This window comes from Podarcis filfolensis (genome assembly GCF_964270895.1).
Source record: "Podarcis filfolensis genome assembly, chromosome: 2".
Lineage (NCBI taxonomy): Eukaryota > Metazoa > Chordata > Lepidosauria > Squamata > Lacertidae > Podarcis > Podarcis filfolensis.
In genome coordinates, this window is record NC_139605.1 from 117,601,519 (window position 1) to 117,618,321 (window position 16,803).

At 43.6% G+C, this 16,803-nt stretch overlaps 1 protein-coding gene across 1 annotated transcript in view; it reads right to left on the reverse strand.

The window, feature by feature from the left end:
• Positions 1-666: 666 nt before the first annotated feature.
• TFCP2 (transcription factor CP2) overlaps positions 667-16,803 on the reverse strand; it is a 40,126-nt gene continuing 23,989 nt past the window's right edge. The window contains exons 6-15 of the mRNA XM_083599310.1: positions 15,523-15,675; positions 13,329-13,439; positions 11,416-11,504; positions 10,119-10,167; positions 9,640-9,733; positions 8,957-9,047; positions 4,299-4,402; positions 3,671-3,813; positions 2,539-2,590; positions 667-2,260 (exon numbers count right to left, since the gene is read on the reverse strand). Coding sequence (XP_083455436.1) covers positions 2,223-2,260; positions 2,539-2,590; positions 3,671-3,813; positions 4,299-4,402; positions 8,957-9,047; positions 9,640-9,733; positions 10,119-10,167; positions 11,416-11,504; positions 13,329-13,439; positions 15,523-15,675 — 924 coding nt within the window. The 3' untranslated portion in view covers positions 667-2,222. The remainder of the gene's footprint in view (positions 2,261-2,538; positions 2,591-3,670; positions 3,814-4,298; positions 4,403-8,956; positions 9,048-9,639; positions 9,734-10,118; positions 10,168-11,415; positions 11,505-13,328; positions 13,440-15,522; positions 15,676-16,803) is intronic.

Genomic DNA, 16,803 nt, shown 5'->3' on the forward strand with positions numbered 1-16,803 from the left:
AAGTTATGATTGCTCTCTGACTGACCAAGTTTCATATCCAGGTTTGAAGGGAGCCCTTTAAACCATAGTTTCCCAGTTCAAAACATGACCGGAAACTGTGGTTTAAGAAACCAGGATATCATCACAGAAGCTAGTGAGCAAGGGGAAAACAAAAGGCAAAGGACAAGTGGACTGAGAAATTATGGTGGCAGAACCGAGGCCACTACCTTCTCAACAGGTACCACAAAGCCATGCTCTAGCATTTGGTTTGCACCATCTTTGATTATTGCTGGGAAGACGCTAAATCACAGCTTTATTATTCAAGGGCAGCAGGGAGATCTCTGGTAGTTAACTGCTAGTCCAACTCTGGCTGTGTGTGTGTGTGTCTCTGCCTGCATTCCAACCAGCCAACTGATCATCACCTTGAGCTGGAACAAGTCGATCTGGCTTTCATCAAAACAGAGGCTACCAAAATGTGAACTTCTCTGGGTCACTTCAGATTTGGTTCCATCACTGTTTCCAGTCTGAATAAGCATTCTGCTGAACCATACAAACTGTTGATTGTGAAGGCTTGGTATTTCTGAAAACAAATGAAACCCCAAACTTTGGCCGGCTACGATCCTGGAGGGGGCGCTATGTCACAGTTGTAAACTCCCAGCTCCGAAGACAACTGAGCCAGAGACTGACTGAAAACAGAATTGATCTTTATTGGCATATATATGATGAGACATAACATTTCTACTTAAAAGCTGTGGAGTCGCAACTGCCAAGGTTTTTCTTCTTCTTCATTGACTTTATTTCACTTGACCTTGACCGGACCCAGTTTCTTGCTTCCTTAAGAAGCAACCTACTAAACCTAATTGATTTAAATAAAAGTTCAGCACTTTTTGGTAAAAATACCAAGTCAAAATGATTTTAAAAACCCTCAAATAATCTGGTACTGAGAAAAATATGTAACTAGGTTTCATTTAATGAAATGAAAGTTATTTTTCCCACCTCTCCAACTTAGCTTAAGCACAGCTTACATCAGCTGCCAGCTCTGCAGCCAATGCAGTGTCTATCAAGACTTGATTGTGCAACTGTCATTGTGATGCACAAGGTTGCAGCTTCCAGAGAATTGCTGCTTTCTAGGGGGACTGGAAGGCTAAAGGAGAAGCGGTCTTTCCCCCTTCAGACAAGTTGTTCGCCTGTGATTTTCACAGTGTCATCACTACAGTTGTAACAGTTTCCCATATTTTTCTCCAAAGCTCAAAAAATTCATCTTGGCATCCATGTCAGAAGGCTGAAGCCTTTACCCAAGAGGCTGCCTGCTGCCTGGGAAACGGACATGCAGGCCCTTCTGTCACCATGGAGCTTCCACAGGCTTTTCAAATAAGCACTATGGACTATTGCTGCATGAGCTGTTTCTGGGATAATGTTATTATGGCCCTCCTGTGGGATTTCATTCAAAGGCAGCCATCATTTCTAAATATCCCCCCCCCCCCAAAAAAAAGCCAACACATTTTTTTAAAAAACACAATCTTTTTGCCTCTGTCTCAGTTCGTCGTGTTCCTTAACAGCTCAGGATAGCAAGTCCTTCTTTTGCATTTGAAGTCTCTTCAGTTGCAGTGTATAGCAAAGCCATAGGCAACCCTATGGCTCTCATGAGATAGGTGTTATTCCTAACTTACACTGGCAGAGAAGTCAGCCACGTATCACTCACACATGGACAGCTGCACGCCCACAAACCTGTAACATGGTCCGAAAGTCAGAATCGGAACAAAGTCCCTACCCAACCGGCCAGCAAACCTGAAAGTCTCCTTGGCTCTACCAGCCAAATATGCCTCTGAGAGGCCTGAATAGCTGGGACCGGCTTTGAAAGAGGACCCTCAGAATAGATGCTCATTTGTCCAGGGATTCCCAGAGCATCCATCACAACCGGCCAAGCTGTCGCATATCAAAAATGTTGCAGTTGCCCACCCCCAATATACATAATTGCAAATCCATCACTGGCCAGTCTGGCTGTTTCAAAAGGCAGTGGGTGCAGTCATGGCACTGAACTCCGAAGAAGCAGCCCCGTGCTTGCAAACTGGTGCCTACAGCATGCCAGCAATGGTACGGATGGTTCACCTAACAGAAGGCAACATGCTGTGGAAGCAAGATGAGTTTCTGTTGCTCTTGTGGATTTCTGTCAGTGTGTCCAGGTGCCAAACAGGCAAATGAAGCTGTGTGCATGAGAGAAGATGCAACAAGTCCAAGTCCCTCTATTTTAAGATGATGTGATAACTATCATTGGTTTCAGCTGCAAAGAAAGCAAAACACCATGAGACTGGATGAACACAAGGAGTACAGTCCCCTTGTCTGCCACCCCACGACAATTCATAATTTGCTTGGTTGTAAGTCGCTCTGGGTTGCCTTGGGCAGGATAAAGTGACTAAAAATTTAATAAATACAATGACTATTATGGCATGCTGGTTTTGATACCCTATGGCGGGAAAGAATGGAGCGCTTAGGTTTTCCAGAGAAAAGGAAAAAGACTAGGGGACTGGGATAATATTGTGCACTTAAAAAAATTGGTACCTTTCATTGTATCCAAGACAAAACATGATTCATCCTGAAAGTTCTGTATCATCTAAAATAGAAATGAAAAACCGAAGTTTTTAGGGCTCCAGGCATTACTCAAAAAGAACTGCGAATTCAAGCAATATGACCATCTAAATATTTCTCCTTCCTTTTAGCAATAGGGACTTCATTGAGAAAAGCAAGCCTCCTAGAACACAATAAGGTTGTCTCCTCCAGCTCCTACAAGGCGTGGTTTGGTCAGAATTGAGTATACACTTCCAGAGTTAATGCTAAATACATTACTTTGGTTAAATGAGCCACCATAGCTGCTAGAGGGCCATGAAAATTTGTCTCCAGGGCTTTTTAGACTCATCTACCCATGTACTAGGGACACAGGTGGTGCTGTGGTCTAAACCACAGAGCCTAGGGCTTGCCAATCAGAAGATCGGCGATTCAAATCCCCGCAACGGGGTGAGCTCCCGTTGCTTGGTCCCAGCTCCTGCCAACCTAGCAGTTCAAAAGCACATCAAAGTGCAAGTAGATAAATAGGTACCGCTCCGGCGGGAAGGTAAACGGCATTTCTGTGTGCTGCTCTGGTTTGCCAGATACAGCTTAGTCATGCTGGCCACATGACCCGGAAGCTGTACGCCTGCTCCCTCAGCCAATAAAGCGAGATGAGCGCCACAACCCCAGAGTCGTCCGCGACTAGACCTAATGGTCAGGGGTCCCTTTACCTTTACCCATGTACTATCTCAAACCAAAGGGACGCATTGGTTGCCAGGTGTGAAATATCTTGGAATTATTTGCAGCTCTCCTACCCCACTAGTACCTACTTTGGTTTAACAGTATTTAACACACACACACAATTACTCAGCGGGGGTTTATTTACCCTGTTTAAGCATGCTATTTGCTGTTGTGTTTTTCAGTAAGTCAATGGACAATTAAGTAGAGCTGTATAAAAGTGCAACTTCTTGCTTGCTCAGTCTACTCTGAAACGACAGGTGACAGACCTCACACTGTACGGTGATGGGAAAAGACATCCACTTCAAAGGAGAGGAGACACTTTTGGAAGCAGAGCTGAGCCTGCGATGATACTTTAAACTCCCAAATCTGTTCCCAGTGTTTCAGCAGACTATTGGGTCCCTCTTACCTCATCACTGATGAGCACGTGTATCCCTGTGGGACCTTGCTTGTAGATCTGGCTGATCTGTTGAGAGGAAATGCTGAAGAGCTGGGCAATTTTCTCTGCCAGTTCCACAGCTGTCAGTTCTTCCAAGTAGATGGCATGGTACACTGAAGAAGTAAGAACAGTTGTTGGCAAGGAGCACATTCTGTCAGGCAACAGGTTCAGCAGGAATTAGCCGTAGAGTAACCTATATTTAGAGTAGTGCTGTTTTCCCTTTATATATTTATATTAACCTACCTCATCCTCCTAAGACTCTGAGGCAATCAACAACATATTCAGCTATACTGTATTCTCGGTAAGATTAAAAATAAATCCACACTCTTTTCTGGCGACTAAAGCTTGCTTGAGCAAGTCCACTTCTTCCAGCAGAATTTGCCGCCTAAGAAACACGTCATGGACATTTCCACGAGGCCTACAAGTTTATCATCATCAGGAGGGCACCAGAATAGGGAAGGATGGACTGAAGATTGTACCCCTACTTATTTGGAGCTACCGCAGCATTTCCTGGAACGGAAGTAAGTACTGCCATTGCAAGAGCCTGTGGGTCCATTAGTCAAAAGAGGCCCTTGGGCTTCTTTCCTGAAGTTCTCACCATAGAAAGTATTGTTGGCTGCATCCCCATCTTCATGCTTCTGCTGCTCCCTCAGTTGCTGCGACTCCTGGCAGACGTAGATGGTCAGTCTTGGCCGTACCATCCTTGGGAGAAAATAAGACATGAGCACTCCAGAGTTATCAGGGAATGTTTTAAGGACAGGGCCACGAAGAGTAAAGGAAAGAGAGGGATAATTTGATTAAGAAGCACTGCAACAGCGCTCACAAGTCGGTAAAATGTTTCACAACTATGCTTGGCCAATTTGGACATGTAGGGGGGGGGGAAAGGCCATGTTACAGACCTCCTAGGTCTGTTCCAACTTCCCGCTGGTGGAGAACGCATGCCTGCTCCACTCCCATCAAAAAGCATAAAGGACCCCTGACCATTAGGTCCGGTCGTGACCGACTCTGGGGTTGCGGCGCTCATCTCGCTTTATTGGCCGAGGGAGCCGATGTGCAGCTTCCGGGTCATGTGGCCAGCATGACTAAGCCGCTTCTGGCGAACCAGAGCAGCGCACAGAAACGCCATTTACCTTCCCCCCGGAGCGGTACATATTTATCTACTTGCACTTTGACGTGCTTTTGAACTGCTAGGTTGGCAGGAGCTGGGACCGAGCAACGGGAGCTCACCCCATTGTGGGGATTCGAGCCACTGACCTTCTGATCAGCAAGTCCTAGGCTCTGTGGTTTAACCCACAGTGCCACCTGCGTCCCATCAAAAAGCATAGGACCATACAAAAACCCACAAAAGGGGACAGGGAGAAAGAAGACAATTTCATCTATATTGTGCCCTGCTCCTCACTGGAATCAGAGATGCGCAGTGGAGATGGCGCCATTTTTTCCAGTCTGTTGCAACCGGGCAGACTGCCCAATCCAGAGGGACTTTGCTTAGGGAAGTGAAACCCATGTATGCTGTTGCAGAAGGGTGGCTGAGGACGGATAGGCACTGAGCTGTCGTGCAGAGAGGCCTGTTGCAGTGCAGATAGCATTTTCTTCAATTGGGTAAAAAGAAAGAGTGGAGGTGGAGAAATAAATAGAGGTGGGGTGCTGGCTTGTGCTGGTGAACAGAAAAGAGCATGAGCACTAAGAGGGGACAGAAAAGAGGAAAGAAGGTTCCACACAGGCTACATGGTACAGAAAGAAAAGGGAGCCAGAGAACACCTTAAAAATATGCAAAATGTTTGCAGAAAGGGGAGCTTTTGCCTTAGCAGGGCAACTCTACATCTCACCCACTGCATCCCACCTCCAAACACTACTATCTGAGCAATCAGAATTGGTCCATTAACTCCATGGTATGATTTGCTATTAGCACAGCACCTTTTGCTGACCTTTGCCAGAAGCCTAACTCTTGTGGATTTGGGAGCTGGCCAACATTTGCTTTCTTTATATAAAGATTGAGGTTTATGTTAAAATTGGTTAAGCAAAAGGATTTAAATATAATAAGGTAAAATTTGGGGATAGGAACTTGTTGAATTAAAAATTGAATTGGAATACAAGAAGGGGAGATGTGGGGAAGTCAAGGAAATATGTCACTGAAAGTTATATGTTTGTTTTTTGTTCTTTTTTGTGTTTTGTTTTTCTTTAAATTTTTTGAAAATTTCAATAAATATTCTATAAAAAAAAAACATTTGCTTTCTTTACTTGAGGGACCAGCTAACAATCACTCAAGAAACAGACTTCCGGGGTGGCGCCACCGGCAATGGCGGACTCCCTCTGAACTGGAGGGAATAGCTCCGCGGGAAACAGGTCTTCTCCGCTACGGCGAAGCGGGGACCCTTTCAAAAATCACAGGCGGATGAAGCCTGTGACCATGGGACTCGGTGGACACCTTTAGCGCCCCCAACTCGCTAAGGAACCCACTAACGGGCTCCGAAGTGAAGAGGGGGAAGTGGCGCGATGCTGAGAGTCAACGGCTATTTCCGTGGAGCGAAGCCGCATAGCCGTTGCCGGAGAGCGCTGCCTCTTTCCTGGGACAATTTGGACTTTAAAACAAGCACCCGTGAGTACTTAGATTTTGAACAATTGGACATCAAATAAGGACTAGCGAGCAGAAAAGAATTGGATCTTAAAATACCTATTTTAATTTGGTACAGAACGGGAAGGTCTAAACAGGAAGTCAGCCTTCCGTTCTTTTGTAAACAGAATAAAGCAAAGACAACATAAACTAGAGCTAAGAAAATCGTCTTTAAAGGACTGGATTCCATCATCTATAATTGTGGAACCCCCCTTTGACAGCAGGAGAAGGGGGAGGATCATTTTTAGACTGTTTAAAGTGAGTTTAAAGTAAAGTAACTTTCCTCCGTCCTGATACTGGAGCGGGGGTGTCAGGACCGACGTTTGAAGTTCATTGACCAGAAATAAGTGTTTTTGACAGATAGCGAAAAGAAGAGAAACATAGTGATTCCATTGTTCCTCTTTGCATTTGAAAGGAATAAATATTGACAAAGTATCTTAAAAGGGGAAACTCTGTTGCAAGAACAAATAGAAGTTTTCCCCCTAGAGGGAGACTGTGAAACTGTAACCAACTCCAGGGAGCCGGCAGCTGTTATAGATTACAATCGTGGGAACAGGCATTTGACCTTGCAGGACAATGTATTCAGAAACCTTGTTGTGTGTCTTTTATAAAACAAATGCCCTACTGGAACAATTACATGAAAAGGTGAATTGGATGGCAGCCTCGGCTAGAAATTTGGAACAGGCAGTGGGAAACTTTGAACAGGCAGTGGGAAAATATGTGGAGCCCACTCAGGAATTAAATCAGGAGTGTGTTTTGACAGAACAGGCCCAACAGGAATATGAGTTTTTGGACTTGACAAATGAACTTGGAAAAAGCCAGATTTGGAAAGAAAAAGTTTGGTTTGGCTTGGAAATGGGGGGCTGGATTGACCCCCCCTATGCTGAGATGTCTGGACTTTTCAAATATGGCAATGGGCCGTGAGATGTTTGGGATTGTGGGGGCTCTTAAATCTTGGAGGGTTTTTGAAACATGCTGTTAAATACCATATGGAATTTAGTGTTGAATATGGAAAAGGGGCTGATCTGTCGAGAAGGGCTAAAAATATTGTCAAGCTGGAGCTATCACGAGCAGGAGACAAGGGAAAATACAGCTACAAATATGAAGAAGAGCTGCGGAAGGGACATGGAAGAGACTTGAGGGCCTCGGATACAAGGTTGCCAGGTTAATGAGCTAGATCGACGTGATAATAAGGACTGACAAAACCCGGAACCAGGAGGAAGGGACGTTGGATGAAGATTGGACTTGTTTGTATTTCTTTTTTCTACCATTAGAACTGTTTTATAAAATTGATGAACATTAGAAAAATGTTGGAATGAAATTACTTGGCTTTAGCAAAAATGTTTAAAGAATTATGAAAGAATGTTATGGTTATGAGAAGCTGGTAAGGACAAGATTTAAGTTTTAAGCTTTAAGATTTATCTTATTATAGAAAGATAAGACTAAAACAGTTTAGGGTAATGTAATGACAGAATATTGTGAAATATGGAAAGGATTTGCTGGGATAATTAACAACTAGGATACATAGAAAGGGAGGAGGAGGAGGTCTAAGAAAGAAGGTAATGACAGTTGAGGATTTGGAAATAATGAATTTGTTTTTTTTAAATGTTTTTAATTGTTTGTGATATATTGTTGTATTTTTTTTCTTTTTTCTTTGTTTGAATCTGTATCTATATGGTGGGAGGGGTTTGTCTTTTTTCTTTTTTAATTTGTTAATTATTTTTATTTTGTATTTTTCTTTGTCTCTATTTTATTTTGTAACATTTTGAAAATTCCAATAAATATCATTAAAAAAAAAAAACAATCACTCAAGAAACAGCAGAGCATATTAAGCCCTCTCCAGCTCAAGGGGGCAGGAGGAAAGATCAGAATCAAACAATTGCATATCTATTTCACAAAGGAAATAATGAAGCGAGACTTATTTAATGAAGGAGCCACGGAAGGGCTCTCAACCATCCATATCCAAACCACCTTAAAAGGAAGCAAAGATGTTTCTAGTAGAGTTCCAGTCTTGTACTATGTGCAATATATACTTCATATTCCTAGGTGCCCAAGAAACCAGGTATCTGCTTTGTGTCAGTCTGTCCTTAACGCATCTGATCTTATTACAGGATACCCCCACAGTGTCCGAAGTTCCCACCCGTCTTACTGAGGCATGAGTTGCATATTAAGGATGAGCCTGGTAGCCATAGGCAACACGAAATTGTAAGCATGAAAGGGGGTGGGTTGGGAGGAGGGATACAGCATATCTAAGAAGAACAAACGGGACTGCCAGGGAAGAGAAAGTACAGATAAGAGCAACTAATATGGTCAGGGGACCAGAGCAGTTCTCCTAACAGGAAACGTAGGGGGCTTTTTTGGTTTAGAAAAAAGGTGAGTAAGGAGGGAACATGATTTAAATGTCTAAAACTGCACTGTATGTATACAGAGAAGCCTTTCTCTGTCTTGTAGTACTAGAACCCAGGGTCATTTAATAAAAGCTGAAAGGTGGGATATTCAGGGCAGACCAAAGGAAGCACTACATGCCACCTGGTTTTCAAGTGCCAAAATAAAATATGGAAATCCTAAACTGGAAAAGCAGAAATTGTGCTGTACAGCACATTAAAAGCCCAAACCATTTAAAAGCAAGTCTAGATGATACATACCGTCCCTTCAAAGCATTGAAAAGTCTGATGCCATCTGCAGGGCCACATATCTGGATGACATCTTCCCTGGTTAATTTCAATAAATCTGCCCCTAGGATTGAAAAAAAGAAAGGCAGTTGGGAGGTAGCAAATATATGTTTCAACATAGAAGACTTCATATTTCCACACAAATCCTTCTACATAATACCACCTAATGAAAGAGACGTCTGAGTTTCAAATTCAGTGAACACATATCTAAGGTGTCTGCTGCTGATTTTAAGCAGAGCTCTCATCACTGAGGAAGGAAAGAGGCCCTAGATAGCCCACTTGCATATTGTTTTTTAAAGGATAAAGGAGGTGCATGATTTAGATAAATCTAGTGAGGTTTACACGGTGGTGGATTTCATTAAGGCAACACACACACAACTTAAACAGTACACTTGAGTCCCTTCAAAGAGGCCAGAGCTGGTTTTGGCTTCCATTAGAAGTGGCAAACTGCAAAGAGATGTTCCTACGGTCATGGTGGCAGGGGGAAATGGACAGAATAGAAGATCCACAGGTCAAAGAGCTCACAACCCCCAGAAGATGCTTCTAAGAAGCTTGCTTGAGGGCAGAATAAATTGTCTGAGGAATCAACAAGAAAGTTGATGAATTCCAAATGCCCCTTGTGACGTCGCAGAGCGGGGAGAGGTTTTTGCCACTACCTGAGAAGTTGGTGAAAAGCCGTGTGAAAGTTGAGAAGCGGTTCCGGATCAGCCACTGCTGAGCTTCCTGAGGTGTGGATGTCTGCAGGAGGTTCTATGATAGAGGGAGGGAAACCTGATGCATCCTTGCAAGAGCAGCACAGATAACTTACACGACTTGCAGCATGTCACCTACAGTCTTTTGCACCCACAGTAGGTCATTTGTTACTCCTTATTAATTCAGTTTCTGGCCCAGCCCTCATCAGTTTCCTGATCCTAAGGCAGCTTACAATATCAGGTCAATAGTGTAAGACAAACAGAATAAAATAAAAAGTAACACAATGCAAATATACAAGATGACCTAATACAACAGACTGAAAGAACTACCTTCTCAAAGCTAGCCACACATTCAGTCCCCTGAAGTGTTAGCCAGCTAACTCAGAGACAGCCCCACCGTCTGACATTAGAGGAATGAAACACAAAATATGAATGAGACTTACATCTGTAATGGGAGCAGGAGGTTCAGGCTGGTGATTTGGAGACCCGTTTCTATTTTTAAAATAAGAAATGAAGAAGGAAGTTGGTCTTTGCTTTCCTCTGCTTGTCTTCAAATCAGATGTGATTTGAATTGTTCCTCTAGCACAGGCGTGTCCAACAGGTAGATCGTGATCTACTGGTAGATCACTGGCTCCCCCCAAAGAAGCTGAACAACTGTGGCTCCCCTAAAAAAAGCTCAACATTTTACCTCCTCCCTGAAAAAACTCAACATCTTTGACCCAACCCCCCCCAAAATGGGCCCTCCTCCTTCCTAAAAAAAGCTCAACCCCCCAAAAGGGGGTAAATCACTGCCAGTTTTTAACTCTGTGAGTAGATTGCAGTCTCCTGGGAGCTGGCCACCCCTGCTCTAGCATATTTAATCAAAGATCTTGTGTGGACTCAGCAAAGCCTATCTTTTAACCATGGTGAAGGGGACCAGAGACAGGCCAAGGGACCCTGCAGTTCTCCTCCATTTCTTCCCTTGAGCCCAAAGTTTTCCACTGGCTTGAACAGTGTTAGAGCAACACTAAATTAACTTTGGATCCACTTTTAAGATGGAAGCCATATTAGGGTTATAAATAGTTGAAGGTGATGGAGATGCAACCCTTAAATCAGGGTGGTTTGCTTTGGTTTTTCATAGATTTGGAAAGGGACATTGTAGGTAATCTAATCCAACCCCATGCTTAGTTCATAATAGCTACAGCATGCAATTGGGAACCTTTGGCCCTCCAGATGTTGCCACTGGCCATGCTTACTGGGGCCGATGCGAGATGATGATGATGATTTTATTTATACTCTGCCCACTGGCTGGGTTTCCCCAGCCACTCCAGGCAGCTTACAGCATATATAAAACATAATAAAACATCAAACATTTGCAGCATCTAGAGGGCCAAGCGTTTCCCAAAGCTGATCTATAGCTATAGCATGCTTAGCCTTTGCTGGCCAGTGAATGGAGAAAGGGAAGGTGGAATTTGTACTCAAGAGGAAGAAGGAATGCAGGGGTGTTCAGCAGAGGGACTGAAGCTCTTTGCCTTTCTACAAAGCAGTACAGCAGGAGAGAGAGAGAATTAGCAATCTCCCTTGTCAGAGTTTTGTCAGAAGCCACTTTCCCCCAATTTTAACATGAAAAGGCACAATATGTCATTAATTTGCTCTGTCAACTTGCAATCCTACAGGCTACTGATGCAGGTAAGTGACCAAAAATGTATTAGGAAAGGTAAATGGGCAAAAGCCAGAAAAAAATTCAATGCCCAGACTTACCCTTCGCTAATGGAGAAACTGCTGTGCGAGCTGCTGAAGCCTGGGGATGGCACATTATTGACATATGTGATCTCAGGCCATGGAGAACACTGGAAGAGAAAATCCAATGGTGAGATATTCACAAGCATTGTGGTCCTGACCCTCAAAACTGCTTCCTGTGAAAGAAAGCATGCATGCCATGTATTTCCTGTAGCATGTCAAGGATTTTAGCCTCTGTGCGTGTGGAAAATCACCTGGAAACATGTAAGAACATGTGGAAGAGATGTCTCAGCCAGCTAAAATACACTAGAGCAAATCTTTCAGTAGTGAGTGGGTAGGACACAAGAAATCCATCCTTCTTTCTTTCTCCATGTGTCAAATAAAGTAAAACCTCCATTTCCTTTACTGCTTCAGTCCTTCATAAGCAAAAAAAAAGCACACCTTGTTTCTTTGAGCACAACTGTAAGTGTTTACATAGTGTAGTTGTTTATTCTAGGTTGAAGCCACAACACACACACACAGCCCTGACTAAAATGATCGTTTCTTGAATGCTACAGGAGACAATGTTTATTCAGAAAATTAGTCAAATGTTAAAACTCACTGCTCCTCTATAATCCTAGCCATTTGTGAGGGATTAAGAAGAACCCAACTGAATTTGTTTTGTTTGTATGAAGATCATACATTTGAAGCTGCTGTATTTGAAAGAACAACCTTTGCAGCTAGAGTCACATACTGTATGAGTTGGGATGATTAAAAAGTGGTATTTTTCCAACACACTTTCAACTCATCCTTACTCATGGTGCATGGATTCATATCCATTTGTGACTTGGAGGTGTGTAACAAAAACCTTACGGATGTGGTGCTTCATATACTGTATTTCCCCCTCCATTAGATGCACCTAGTTTTTAGAAGGGGAATGCAAGAAAAAAATTTTTTTCAAAGGGAGCGCTGAGCAGAGCCTGTATGCACCCTAGGCTCTGCTCAGCGCTCCCTTTCATGAGCCGCGTGGAGCATGTGTGCGGCGCTTGCAGGCTTTTCCCCAGGAGGGAAAAGCTCCCAAGAGCCGCACGCATGCTCCACGCGGCTAGTGAAAGGGAGTGCAGCTCTTTGGGGCTTTTGTGGGAGGTGGGGGAAGGGACAGAGGGGCTGCCCTCTGTCCCTTCCCCCACCTCCCACAAAAGCCCCCAAGAGCCGTGCGCTCTTTAAAGGGTGCGTGGCTCCTGCAGGCTTTTCTCCCTGTGGAGGCTTTGCGTGAAGCTAGAACAGCTACAGGGAGTGCTGTGCAGCTCTCCCTCTAGCTGTTCTGGCTTCTGGCTTAGCCGTGCAGCCTACATTCGCTCCATAAGACACACACACATTTCCCCTTACTTTTTAGGAGGGAAAAAGTGTGTCTTATAGAGCGAAAAATACGGTACTTGTCAGGTTAAAAGTGAATTGCTGGTAATTATACATGTAACATCTGCACATCAGGAATTGATGGCTTGGAGCATGTTGCAGCAATGTCAACATTACATGCACAGCTGCCACCCACTTTTATTTATTTGTGACATCGACCACACAGAAACCCACAGAGTTGCAGCTTTGGTTTCATTGCTGTTTAAACAAATGTGCCCAGAATCATGTGCCAGAGGCCACAGGACCAGGAATATAAACTATTCCAAGGTATTAGAGCATACTCTTGCATCGTTTGGCACTTGCTGGACAACAATGGCTCTGAGCAAGTGTCCATTACTTTGGCCAGACAACGCCATTCAATCACACCTTTGCCATGTCTTGTAGCTTGGTGCAAACATTCTAACACTTGGGCTTCCGAGTGAACTTTTGCAAGCATATTACTTGTAAGCAAGCCAGCCCACCCACCCGCACCAGCCTTTTAAATGGCTTTGTTCAAAAACAGAGGTTCTAGATACTACGACTCACATTGCGTGCCTTACCTCTGTAAGTATTGTAGTCTCATATGAAGGCTGATACTTTTCCTTCTCATGAGGTGTTCGCTTCTCCATTTTCTCTCTGTCTGTCTTTTGCTTTCTGTCGGCTCCTTTGGGCTGGAAACCAACATGTTAGTCAAACCAGAACATGGGATCTAGGGAAAGGAAGCACTAAGCCAAAGTTCTTCTCAGCTGATAAGGACAGCACTAGGTTGATGTGTGAGTGTGTAATACATACATGCACACATAGTAATACATTTATGTATACAAATGAAATGTTTCTCAGTGATCCTGGCAAGGGAACTAGACTGGCAGCAGACCCCTAAAGAGAAAAGTGAGCTGGTGGATGGGAGATACTCATTTCCCCTACAAGAGCTTAAAAGTTCATTCTGGAAATATATGCAAACACGAAAAACCTGTTCTGCTGCTCCTCTTGCACTTTGAATTCTCTTGCTGAAGCCCTGCAGATTTTTATCTAGCTAAAACACCTATAAATCTGCCCGAATACCTATAGGTAGCCGTAATCAGAAGTGCTCACTTTGGACAGGGATTATATACGAAAGCCTCGCTTTCCGGTATCCTCAAAGTTACTTGTGCTGTTCTGAGGGACTCTGGGCCAAACTAGATGTTATGGCTGCAGTCTCATTGTGGCCTCTGTTCAGTTACGTATAAAAACATGTAAGAAAATGAGGGGCAGCCCACCTTCAGGAAATGGTACTTTATCTTCACCTAAGCTCCAATATTAGAAGTGAATGTACAGAGAGAAGCTTTGGTCGAGGGGAGTGGGGGGAAGAGGCTACAAAAAATAGTTGACATGGTGTGGAGTTTACCTCCCCTAATATGCACATAAAGCTTTTGCTCTGAAACAACATGTCCCCCTGCCCCCACAAAAATTGTTTCTGTGTGATTGAATGAGAGACAGACTTGGATTTAAAGGAAAATGCATTTGCCACTTTCATGTCTCGTTTGGCTCTCAGAAATCATGTTCAGAAGATTGTAATTTCAAAATGGACTGAAGCCCTTTCCAGAGTTTCTCAAACAAGGAAGCATGGCAACTTCTCTTGTAGGAAATAATCACATACTGCACATGTTTTAGGCTAATTCCACACATTTATTATCTGTAAGTTGGAGCTCTTGTATCTCATGCCAATAGGAACTTTTGAGGGAGAGGAGATAAAAGGTTGATGTTGGCAAGAGTTCTCCTGCCTCTGCAGTGATTTTTGGCTCAGCTTTTCCTGGAGTAAATAAGTTTTCTACAGGATGACCTGGCCAATCAGCTAGGCCCTAAAACATCCACATAAGCAACTGCTCCAATCCAACACATTAATATTGGCTCTAGTGCAGTTTCACATGCTTTAAGGAAAAGTAGTGTACTAAACAGTTTTTTAAGTGCAGCTATTCCTAATACTGTGCATATGAAGGCATAAACTGCGGCTTTAGTTTCCCCAAACATTCCTCTACTACTAAGTCCTGATCAAGGCCTGTTTATTCCTGAATAGCTCCCTTCAGAAAGATCCAGTGCTATTTTGCCTCGGGTAAGCACAGTAATATAACTGGTGTATATCACCAATAGCTTAATGCTAGGTCTCACAATGGGCCCATTGAACAAAAAAGGAGGAGGATATGCTTGTTGCCTATGAAGACAAGACTATGTCCTCTCCAGAGTCCTACTTAGAGAGTACATTCTCTGTGGCAGCCCCTAAGTTGTGGGTTTCCCTCCCACAGAGGTGCATCTGGCAGCTTAAGCCACCTCTTAACTCTGATCTTTGACGCCCAACATGTGTGTTTTCAGGACCCACCCTATTCTGGGGGCTGTAATTTGTCTTTCAAATCAATATTTTTTTTAAAAAAAATTTCAAGTGACAAAACATACCCATGAAGGAAATACAGAGCTTAGTAGCTGTTCAGAAAGGGAAATATCAGCTTATGGTTGTAGTATTAGACATTCCAGTAGAGGCAACCAAATGGAGATGTCACATCATAAAGTTACATGTGTCAATTGTAATTTGACTTAACTGTGTTTAATACTGAATTTTAAACTGTTGTAACCTACCTAGGACCAGCTGGTGAAGGGCTGCAGGTGGTAAGGATACTAATACATTCACCAACATTAAGGTTCTTCTAAGAAAGTCAGGTTTTAGTTCAAATTGAGTAAAAACGGTGGGTGGTATGCACTGGATGGATTAAAAGACACACATACCTTGAAGACTTTGATCTGGCAGCTGGCAGAATGCAAGTGCTCAGTGTATTCCCCATTCTCATTCTCCTTAAAAGTGTCAATCTGGACTCGGAATGGCACACCCTTCTCGCCACCATGCTTCCTCATAGTGAACTCTGTACTGATGCAGTGCACCTGTGAAGAAAAAAAGACACAGAGATGCTCCAGGCTGCAGGCTTGCTGCTTGTACAACAAAGGTGCACATGAACAGTTTAACCATTACTCCAGGAAAGTGATAGCGTAGGATACCAGCTAGTCTGGGGACTCCATTTCCAACAGCAAACAAAGCCCTCGAGCACAGGAAGGAGTACATCCTGCTCTCTGGCTTTTAATCAAACCGGGGGCAGGGGGCATCAGCGGCCAGGCCAGAAGAAGCAACGAAACGATATTGTGCTCTGCAATTCAGCACAATTGAAATCTGTAATTTCTCTACAGAAGTACGCATGCAAGAAAGAGATAACTTGTCAATGGAAAATGCTAACAGAGGAGAATAGGGATTATGGATCGGTCTGTGGGACCCTAGAATATGGAGAAAACCAAAGTTACTGATTCAATCAGCTTTTCAAATTATGCTCCCAAGTTATCTCTCAGCAGGATCTGTAAACTGCAATCACACCCAGCAGGCATCTCCTAGTCAGGGCTGATCTCTTATGCTGGGAGCACATAGCAGAGCCCCTCCCTCTCCCCCCTTGGGTGTATGCTCTCCTCTTCTGAGCACCAACTGCATCAAGTTGAACTAACTGCAGTGAGAAGCTACCTGATAACCACAGCTTACAGTGAAAAGGGAAGAGAATTTGATCAGAAGTGAAGAGCAGCAAGCCCAAGGAGGAAGGATATTCTCCCAGTATCGTAATGTTTTTTGATCTTGTAATCATAGTTAAACCTGCACCAAGCCCACACAGAGCTGAAAAGGCATGTTGTGGGGTCCAAGGAAAACAGCCTGGGTTATTTTCCTTTTCCTAGATGCCCTTAATACTTGAACAGGCTAATGCTTCCACTCAGTACAACTGAAAGTCTTATTCTGAAGGGAGAAAATATGGCTTAACGTAAGAGGTAGCCAATACACTCCATATGCTGTTGAACTCCCAACTGCCATCAGCCCCAGCCAGAATGGTCAAGGGAGCTGTATTCCCAACAACATCCAGAGGACATTACACTGTGTAATGTGTACCCCTGTGTGTACACTGTGTGTACCCCTGGATTACCAGCAAACATTATTTTTCAAAATCAAAACCAGACAGTGCTGTCCAGAATGGACTGAAT